The 10,852-nt window shown below is 33.7% G+C and overlaps 2 protein-coding genes across 2 annotated transcripts; one reads left to right on the forward strand and one right to left on the reverse strand.

Annotated features, from left to right (window-relative positions):
• Window positions 1–1,243: 1,243 nt before the first annotated feature.
• LOC110302914 (olfactory receptor 6C3-like) lies at window positions 1,244–2,206 on the forward strand. The gene has a single exon (XM_021173722.2). It carries the CDS (start codon window positions 1,268–1,270, stop codon window positions 2,204–2,206), a length of 939 nt encoding a protein of 312 aa, XP_021029381.2. The 5' UTR covers window positions 1,244–1,267.
• Window positions 2,207–7,438: 5,232 nt separating this feature from the next.
• Window positions 7,439–8,374, reverse strand: LOC110302913 (olfactory receptor 6C2-like). Its single transcript, XM_021173719.2, has one exon. The coding sequence runs from the start codon at window positions 8,372–8,374 to the stop codon at window positions 7,439–7,441; it is 936 nt and encodes a 311-aa protein (XP_021029378.2).
• Window positions 8,375–10,852: the final 2,478 nt, after the last annotated feature.

The raw sequence follows: 10,852 nt of genomic DNA on the forward strand, positions 1-10,852 counted from the left end.
ATATTTCATATTTGTGAACAAATGTTTCTTACCCTCCCTGAAAGGTTAATTTACTGCAAAAATGCAAGGATCCTCAAGTTATCATTGAAATATATTTATTACTGTTAAATTTAGATTTTAGTATATTTTGACTATCATATACACCACATAAGAGTTATTTGTCAGTTTTGATGGCATATTGATGAAAAATGTATATTCCTAAAGAGAACAAAACATGGAGAGCTTGAAGACTAAAATATGAAAAGGTGAATGATATCCATGATCAGCTTTAATACTTATCACTTGCTGAACTGCACAGCACAGAAACCAGTACAACAAATTTGATAACATATCACAGACTCTGTGTTGTCTGTTAAATGTCAGGAGAGAAGAGAAGTGATAAATGTCAAAGAGGTTACAGTGTATAGCTCTGTGATTTGAGAAAGAAATTCCAACACATAATTTTATTCATTCTGATAATTCTTTGAAAACGAAGGCACTATTTTACCTGGAGATGAAAAAAAAGTCCTTTGTATGAGTTCCTTTGATCCTTAAGAAAGTTTAAATATAAAGTAGCAAATAAACTTAGCAAAAAGAAAATTTTAAAATGATTCAAGCGTCTCATCTCAGCATTCTTAGGAAATAACTATTGATTCCTGGCTCTGTTTAATTATTTTCCCTGGCCCATGTTTTAATTCTCACATAAATGAAGATTTACAATAAAAAAATCTGTTCTGATTTTTGTGTTCACAAACACATTTATGTACTTAGCCATTTTAAAACAATACGTATTATTGTTGAAAATAATCATTACAGCACTTAGGTTTAGTAAATATGATTGGGTGCTCAGTTTTTACTACCAAACTATAGAAGTTTGGGAATAGTATTGAAGTTGAAATGTAATGTTATATTCAGTTCTCAAAGCATACAGTATGTGAAACCAAAAAACAATGTTTTATATTAAAAATGAAGATGCTATTAAAACATTGTTATATAAATCTATAGTTCAAACGTACATCACACACATAAATTAGAACCACATGTAGAATATTGGTTTATAATTGCTCAAGAGGGCTTTAAACACCCATGTACAAAAATATTTTCTTTCAGCAAGATTTTTTTTTGTTTAAGAGGAATGGGCAGAGATTGGAAATTCCTACTGGAAATATCCCATTGCTTAACTTCACAGAATGTAGTAATATCAGTTTTTTAAACTTTTGTTCTTTTTACATTGTGTTTACACTTTGATTTCTTTTTTATCAATAGATTCTGTGAACAGTAAATCAGTATGAGAAACCACTCTACGGTTACTGAGTTTGTGCTCTTGGGCATATCAGACACACCAGAAGTTCAGGTTGTAATTTTTATCCTTTTATTCATTGCTTACATATTAAGTGTCGCTGGAAACCTAACCATCATCACTCTCACCTTGCTAGACTCTCAGTTAAAGACTCCAATGTATTTCTTCCTCCAGAATTTCTCCTTCTTAGAAATTATATTCACCAGTGTTTCAATCCCTAGATTTTTGGAGTCAATAATTACTAAAGTCAAGACTATTTCCTATAACAACTGTTTGGCTCAGTTATATTTCTTCCTTTCTCTGGGAGTGTCTGAGTTCTTTCTTCTAACTGCCATGTCTTATGATCGCTATGTAGCCATCTGCAAACCACTGCACTATGTTATCATCATGAATCAGAAAGTCTGCACACTTCTTGTCCTCACCTCATGGCTGGCAGGATTTCTGAGCATCTTCCCTTTAATCATGCTTATCCTCAAGTTAGATTTTTGTGCTTTGAACATCATTGATCACTTCTCCTGTGACTACTTCCCCATTTTACAACTGTCTTGCTCAGATACAAGGCTTTTAGAGGCATTTGGCTTTTATTGTGCCTCCATTACTCTGCTGTTCACACTAGCTCTAGTGATCTTGTCATACATCTGCATCATCAGCACCATTCTGAGGTTCCCATCTGCCAGTCAGAGGAAAAAGGCTTTCTCCACCTGTTCCTCTCACATGATTGTCATCTCCATCTCTTATGGCAGCTGCATTTTCATGTATGTCAAACCTTCTGCAAATGAAAGAGCATCATTGACCAAAGGGGTGGCTGTTCTCAATACTTCAATTGCTCCCATGCTGAACCCTTTTATTTACACCTTGAGAAATCAACAAGTAAAACAAGCCTTCAAGGATTTGATTAATAAACTAATGTTTAATAGAAACAAATGAAGGTACTGGTTAACATGAATATCATTGTGCCCCTTCAAAAACGAAGGAATCAACCTTAAATTATATGATGCGCACCTTGGTTTTAGTTTCTTAAAAAAGTATTTTGTGTGTATGGGGCATTTTGCCTGCCTGCATGCCTGTATGCCTGTAATTATTTCTATGTACCTATTGCAAGCCTAGTAGTCATAGATATCAGAGGAGGACATCAAATCCCCTGTATTTACAAATTATTGTAAGTCATCTGTGTGTGTCAGTGTGTGTGTTGGGAATTGCACCACTATGCTGTGAATGAAAAGGTAGTATTTTTAACCCCTGATCCAAGGGATCCATCAATCCCTTGATATTTTTAAAAATTGAAAGTAACTATATATATATATATATATATATATATATATATATATACCTCTGTAATTGTTGTTTTACATTTCCTCTGTATTAGACCATTCTATTCTGGAGATTTGGTGATCAATGTAAATGTTATGAAACATTTGATAAACAATCATATTGTGGAATATGAACTTATTTTGGTTACTGTTAATCTCCAAAAATATGATGCTAATGGTAAACTCAATCTCTGTCTAGTGTTATACATTTGTTATTATTTTCTTCTTCATTTCACTGGACACCATTTCTCAACCTTTCTTTTCTAACTTAGGTACAAATTTGTATCATGTTTTATATTCCTTTAGATTGTGTGTGTATTCTATCATATCTATTTCTTTTTGTGTTTATATTTGGGGTGGTATGCAAGTGTAGGATTTTGTGTACCTATGTGTGAATGTGTATGTCTTTGTGGAGACCAGAGGAGAGTATTGGGTGTTTCTATCTATCACTTTAGTCAAACTAAGTAAATTACATCAAACAATATTTCAAAATGATATATTGGAATTACATTAAATGTTATATTGTTTTAATATATAAAACCTATTTTGTACTGATTAAAAGGAAGAAATTACTCTTTTTGTGTCTGTTTATTTCAAATACAGGGTATGTAGGACTGTGTTTAATTTCAAGTACAGGATATGTAGGACTGTGTTTAAGGGAATACATTTTCTCATAAATTATCTAAGATTATATCTGACATTTGTAAGCTACATGAATTAGTGAATATTACATAATCTTTCTGAACCACAATGCTTCATTTTTGAATAATAGTAAAAATTTTATAAGTCCAAGAGAGGTTTAAAATAAAAACTCACAAAGATTTGAATAAATGCTACCTTTTAATATTACAACTACTATGAATATCCTTTTCCAAGAGAAGAATTGAAAGAAAATGAGTTATATTTGGAGTCTGAATACGACATATCTATAAGGAACAATTTTTTAATATAATTACATTGGATTTTTCAAAAACTCTCTAGAAATTGTAATTCCATTTTAAACAAATACTGAAGATTAAGAATTTAGGTAACTCACCAACACCAGAAATCCCATCAAAAACCTATTTGTGGTTTTATTGTTAGTCTTCTTAATATGAGCCCGCATACTTATTTTATTTTTTAATGACAATAGATTTTTTCCATACAAAATATTCTGACCACAGTTTCCCTTCCCTCCTCCTAGATCCCTCCATCTCCCCATCTATCCTATCCTAGGCCTTCCTTTTCTCTCTGCTTAGAAAACAATGCAGCAAACAAACAAGAAATAACAAAGATATAACAGAAGAAACACACACACACAACTGGGAATTATAATGTTTAAACAAAATAGCAGTATTGTAAAAAAAAGTGCCAAGAGAAGAATGATGAGACAAAATATACCCACAAATACCCCTGAGTTCATTTCATGTTGGTCATACACTGCAGGACATGGGGCGTGAACTTAAGTGTGATTTCTGTAGTCAACAAGATTGTATTGTAGAAAACCAATTTTTCCTTTGTGAGTAGTTGTCAACTAGAGATAGCTTTTTGTTAGGAATGGAGATCCTGTTCACTCCACACTGTCAGTGCTGGGAACCCATTTGGCTTAGCTGTGTACAGTCCCTATGGATGCTTCCATAGTGTCTGTGAGTTCATTTGTGTGTCAGCCTGCAGTGTCTGGAAGGCGTTGTTTCTTTTGTGTCTTCCATTCTCCCTGGCTTTTGTAGACTTTTTGCCTTCTCTTCTTTGGGGTTCCCTAAGCTCTTAGGGAAGTGGTTTGATGAAGACCTCCCACTCACTCTCTGCACATTGCTCAGTTGTGAGTCTCTGTATTTGTTCCCATCTACTGCAGGAGGAAGCATCTTTGATGATGGCTGAGCAGGACACTGATCTATGCATCTAGCAAAATGTTATGAGTCATTACATTGGTATAGTCATTAAGAAGAACAATTGTATTTGGCTTATCCCCATGTCATGGCCCATCTAGTCCCAGATTTTTGGCTACTTGAACTATGTCAGACATGGGTTTCATCTTGAACAGTAAACCCCTCTCAAGTTGGTTGCTGTTATAGAGGCCAAAATTTTTTACCTAGACAGGTATAGACCCTTGCGGATAGCTTACTACGATTACCATTTCAATTTGGCCTAGTATTAAGCTGACTTTCAGTGCATTTAGTGTAATAATCAACTGCCATAAAAAAATCATCAGTTGGTGGTAATAAACAGACACAGAATTGGTGAAGTAGTAGGGATAAGAGACTTCAGAACATTGAGCCATAAACTGGGCATTTGTATCACAACCTGTATGAACCTATGTAAAAAAGCTATGAACTCACTGTCAACTCTGGAAGGAACAGAGTGCAGAATGTTCTTTCTACAAGGTGACCTTCTAGAGAGAATTGCATAAACTGTGATAAGTGAATGCATTTGAAAGCAAGGGCACAAATGGAATGTCCTGGCATGTCCACCCCATCTCATTACCAATATTCTTGTATCTTTTCACATGACTAAAGATGATAAGATAATACCAGGTGTATTCCCTCACTGCACTTATGCTTGTTTAAGCTAACTGTAAAGGTCACTTCATGCTTTGTTTGTCTTAATATAAAAATGGGAAATGCTTTGTACTATTCTTGAACTCTAACACTTGGGGTCCTTGGTTACCCTATGCTGATATTTTGGTATACCTTTCAATCTGTGACTACTTAGCCTTTATGACTTTAGTAGGTTGACAACGGTTCCCTCTTCTCAAGGCTCAGTTATCATTGTGGAAAGGGAGAGGAAAGATTAAAAGATCAAGAGGTGGTGGGATGACAAAAGGAAAGAGTGTATTTCAAACACAGCAGAGCAGTTGTATATGTAAACTCACAGTGATTGTGATCGTGACAGCATACACAAAATTTGTTCAAGCTCAAGCCAGGGTAAAGCCCAGTGTAGAGATGGGAGATAGACATGATGTTTAACCCCTAGCTGAGTATCTATTTACAATGATAAAAGATGCAGAGTTCATTTTCTTTAAGAGTATGGCCCCTGGGAGTTGGACCATGCTCTACTGGAGAATACATATCCAGGATGATACTGGTAGCACAAACTGTAGTCTATAGTTTTTTAAAAAGAGAATACAAAGTTGGGTGTGTGGGGAAATGGTGTGAATTATAGAGGAGTAGGGGGAAGAAATGTTATAAAATTATGGTCTAGAATTCTGAAAAAAAAAAACTAATAAAATGTGGACAAAATACCTTAGTGCATTTTATACATTTTCCTTAATTTTAATTATTTTATGAATAACCAGTTAAATTTATCAGCATTCAATAGTCCTCCACAGATGTGATACCTAGAAATCGTAATAATGACCAATGTGGCAAGATATTCTTGGATGAGCAAGTGGTAGCAGCACTTGTTTTGGCTGTAACTTAGAACCATCTAGTTGGATTTATGGACTGCTTAGCTTGAGGGAAGTCATGCCTGTGTCTGGAAATCTAGCCAATAAGGTAGGATTAGTAAGGTCACGGATCATTGTGAAGAACTTACTGTCACCAGTTTACTAGACCAGCATAATTTATAACTTCATATTTTATGAAATAAATGTACTTTTATGAAGTATATGTGTTTTTCCCTTATCATCATAGGTAAATGTAGCTTTTACAACTTATCAAGTAAACTTCTTTTTGCAAGAGGTGGAGAACATTATAGAAAACACACAACTGATCAAAATGATGATACTTGCCTATTGTAGAGTCCAGTGTCAGTGGCTACATATATATATATATATATATATATATATATATATATATATATATATATATATAAAATCAAAAATCAAATATATATATAACATCTAAAATCAAATTGGGGGTTCCTGGAAGAGTAGTCAGTGCTCTTAATTGTCAATCCATCTCCCCAGCCCACATTTTTAAAAAATTCATTCTCTCTCTCTCTCTCCCTCTCTCTCTCTCTCAGTTTTCACAAATGAATCAATATTCCTATGAGGCATTTATAGTTTTCTTAAGTTATACTTTAGAACATCTTTGTGGTAGAGATAGTTTAGTAAGGCTTTAAATTCTGTATAAAATACAAGATAAAGCATAATTTGTACTTATTGCAAGTCATAGAAGGAATAGGATTATATAATAACCATTTTCGTATAGTGTAAAATTGAAAGCATTAACAATATTATTAAGTCAAGATTTAATATTATTTGTAATATTAAATCTATTGTTCCAAACCCATTCTTTTCTCTTATTTTATTGTTTAGAGTAAATAGTAAAGTACCAGGGGTTCCCAGATAACTATGGGTTATGTAGGAGTCAACTAAAAGATGGGGAACATTTGAACAAAATTTGCATATATAGTCAACATACTCAATCTGTTGTCATAATTCCCTAAACATTATAGTTATTTACATAGAAATTAACTTGTCTTCTGCACTTTCAGTAATCTGGAGAATATTTAAAGTATACAAGAGAATGTACATAGGTATATGGGAATACTGAGCCATTTAATGTAAGGAACCTGTGCATATAAACATTTTAACACACTTGTGGGGGCTCCTGAACCAATTCCATGAAGATATCAAAGAATAGATAGAACTTATCATGGTTCCTGGTGCCAAGATCCTCATGAAAGCTGAAGTTAGAATAGACAATAAACACAATTATTCATTGGTACTGCTCCATCATTGCTGTTTTAACATTTTTTAAATGAGAAGGCATATTTTTATTTCCTGAAAGTGTTTCATACACAATTATTGAGACATTCAAATGTGATAAAGTTTCCCAGTTAGAAAGCAAAGGATAAACATTTTAAAGTACAGTTTATGAATGTCATATATTTTTCATAAAACGTTGTCTTTCTAGAGTAGTAAATTTCCCTACTTCTGGAAGAACAGCGCAATTCTTTTAACTGAGTCATTGAAGGCCTGCTTGACTTGTTTGTTCCTCAAGGTATAAATGAATGGGTTCAACATGGGAGCAATGGAAGTGGTGAGAACCATCACACCCTTGTTGATAGCCACTGAGTCCTTTGCTGATGGTTTGACGTAGATGAAGATGCAGCTGCCATAGGTGATGGAAACCACAATCATGTGGGAAGAGCAGGTAGAAAAGGCCTTTTTCCTCTGCTGGGCAGAAGGGAATCTTAGAATGGTCCTGATTATGTATATATAGGAAAGGCTTACACACAGAAGGGTCGTGATAAATGTTAATACCGCAGAAACTATCACTATCTGCTCTATGAGCCATGTTTCTGTGCATGAGATCTTTAGGAGGGGGTTTGCATCACAGACAAAATGGTCAATAACATTAGAGTCACAGAATTCCAGCTTGAGGCCCAGGCTAAGTGGTGGCAGGATCACAAACAAGCCAGCTGCCCAGCAACCGAGGATAAGTCTTGTACAGATCCTGCTGCTCATGATGGTGCTATAATGCAGGGGTTTGCAGATGGCTACATATCGGTCATAGGACATGATGGCCAGCAGAAAAAATTCTGTCACACCAAAAAGATCAGTACAAAATATTTGAATGACACAGTTGTTATATGTAATTGTCTTGTCACCTGTTGAGATGTTGTATAAGTATCTGGGAATGCAAGCTGTTGTAAATGAGATTTCTAAGAAGGAGAAATTTTGTAGGAAAAAGTACATAGCAGTCTTTAGGTGTGAATCTATAAAGGTAAGGGATATGATCATGAGGTTCCCAGTCATACTCAGCACATAGCTGAGAAACAGAAAGATGAAGATCAGAGTTTTCAGTTGTGGATCATCTGTCAGTCCCAGTAGGATGAATGTTGTTACTGTGTGGTTTCTCATAATTGAATTGTTACCCCTATCCAGTCTGCATTTAAAATTCAGAGAGTAGTAATTTACAGGAAAAATTTATGAAACCCAACTCATATGCATATATATATTCAGTTGGCAAACATAAACACACTGGTGGCTTAGGTCTTACAATGTTTGATTTGTTTTCTGGGTAGATTTAGAAAATCAAATTGCCTTGTCTGCACATTTCAAAATGTTATGTGTACTTCCTTCTATTTGCATTTGATTCTCAAATTGTTATTATTATTTATTCAATTGTTCTTTGGGTTCATGTTTTTCCAAGCAGTTTGAGTTGTCTGTTAATGCTTTCTGAGATTTAGTTCCTCCTTAGAGCCTGAATCCTGAAGTGAAATCTTTCACTATCTTTGGTCTGTTCATGTATTCCTTGAGGTTTTTATTTATAAAAATCACAAATATTTTCAGGATCAGGTTCAGTTTCAGGTTGTTATAACCTTTCTACTTGTGATCTAATATGCTGGAGTCTAGTATTATAATTACAAACATATATATTTTCTTTAAACAGTCCCTTTAATTATTACCTTATCTCATCTTATTAATTTTCAGTTAACATTTACATTATTATCCTATCATAGGATAAAAGAAAGAAAATTTTTTGAGGGAAGGTTTATTGTGTAATAAGATAATATTATATATGAGATATATTTGAAAAAATCATCACAATTACTTTTAGTGTTTAATTTTGGAATATACTTGAAATACCACTACCAAAATCAAGTGAAAAAGAAAAAGTCATATTTAACTCTTAAGCCTGTCTTCAAAACTATCTCAACTTCACTGTCTTAATATGGAAGTGATGTTACTCTTCATACATATTCCACACTGGAACACTAAATATGCAGTATTTGTGATTAGTAGACACATTTGAATTATTTCAGTTGATTCACAATGCTTTCTTTTTGCTTTTAATATGTTCAGTTGTTAATATAGCAAAGTCACTTTTTATCCATTATTTATATTTAAAATTTATAGCAAAATTATTCTGACAGTATGAAATTTCTGTTTAAATTTGGGGAATTTTTTTGGTAGAACGTGTGTTTCTAACCACACAACAGTCATAGCACTCTTTCACAGCTTACCTTGAGGACCCATGTGTGTTTCATCTGTCACCTTTCTTTGTAATTTTGAGACACTTGCTGATGCCTTTATGTAGTCCTTTGTATTATATTATTTGTCAACATAACTCTATTTTCTTGAACTTTTAATCTCTAAAAATGATTGCTCATCATATCATCATATAACTGAGTAAACCTGGAACACAAATCCAAAAAGGAAATACTTGATATTCATGCCTAATTCTATTTCATTTAGTTTCTTTTAATCAAGCCAGTATGTTATGATTACTAAACCTTTACTACAGGTTTTATTCTGAAACAAGCACTTGCCTTACCTATCAGGAATAGTCTTCATCCAATGGTCTTTGTTTCCAGCTCGATTCCTATTCCCAAGTTCACAATTTCACAAATTTCTAGAGATCTGCATAGAGATATTTTCCCACAGTTCTCAAATTATTCAATTTTTAGATGATGACCTCTTACTCCTTGTTGCATTTTTCTTTTGGTAACCAGGGTCTGCATAAGTTATGCAAGGACCACTGAGATATAGCCTCGGTTTTCATCGATGCTTAATATAACTTTATTAATGTCCATGCCATATCCAATAATAAAACCCTTTAAAGTGCTGTTTTAAGTACTGCTATATTGTATTTTAAATCTATAATTTTAATATAGTCTGTGAAGACTTTTTAACTAGAGGAATGTGGGACCTGAGTTTCAAAAAAGAACCCATAATTGAAAAGACGGAATTCATTATACTCACATTTCTGGCAGTTGCTCACAGTCTTTCTCTTTTAGTTATTTAACCACAGGTATTCTTGTAAATATAATGTAAAATTATCATTCCCGGTGACCATTGATTAAATCTAGTCATGTGTACAAAAATAATAGTCTTGGAATTCATCGGGATTTACATTGTCGGTTTTTAGTCATTCAGACTGACTTTCTCATTGACGATGCAGTACCATTCTAGGAAAATAACTTTTTAACTTTTTCTAGCCCCGAAAAACTAGGTTCTAAGGAATGTCTGCTAGTTTGGGAAGAGCTGATGTGCTGAACTCTTTGCTCAGAAAGAGAATTTTCTAATACTTTTTATTAATTTGCCACAGCTAGAGCAAATAAACACAAGAGTCCTTGGTGACCCAGGCTCAGAAATAACTAATGAATCATTTGTGGGAACAGGACCTTTAGAGACTTAGAGCATCAAAATCACTTACAAGAAAATGCAAGGAAAGTGTAGAATATAATTAAAAGATAACCTAGTCCAGTTTCTTATAATTAATGCTTGTTATGTCAGCTGTAAAACATCTAGCTCTCATTTTCTGTATTATCAATTTGTTATGTGGTGAATAAATTACATAGGTTTCAAATAGTACTTAGCTTTATTCTGTATGAA

The sequence above is a fragment of the Mus caroli genome, unplaced genomic scaffold, assembly GCF_978045245.1.
Source record: "Mus caroli unplaced genomic scaffold, Mus_caroli_1 scaffold_9, whole genome shotgun sequence".
NCBI lineage: Eukaryota > Metazoa > Chordata > Mammalia > Rodentia > Muridae > Mus > Mus caroli.

Excerpts from the sequence above, each read along its gene's own strand:
- LOC110302914 (XM_021173722.2), top strand. The coding sequence starts at position 1,268 with ATGAGAAACCACTCTACGGTTACTGAGTTTGTGCTCTTGGGCATATCA.
- LOC110302913 (XM_021173719.2), bottom strand. The coding sequence starts at position 8,374 with ATGAGAAACCACACAGTAACAACATTCATCCTACTGGGACTGACAGAT.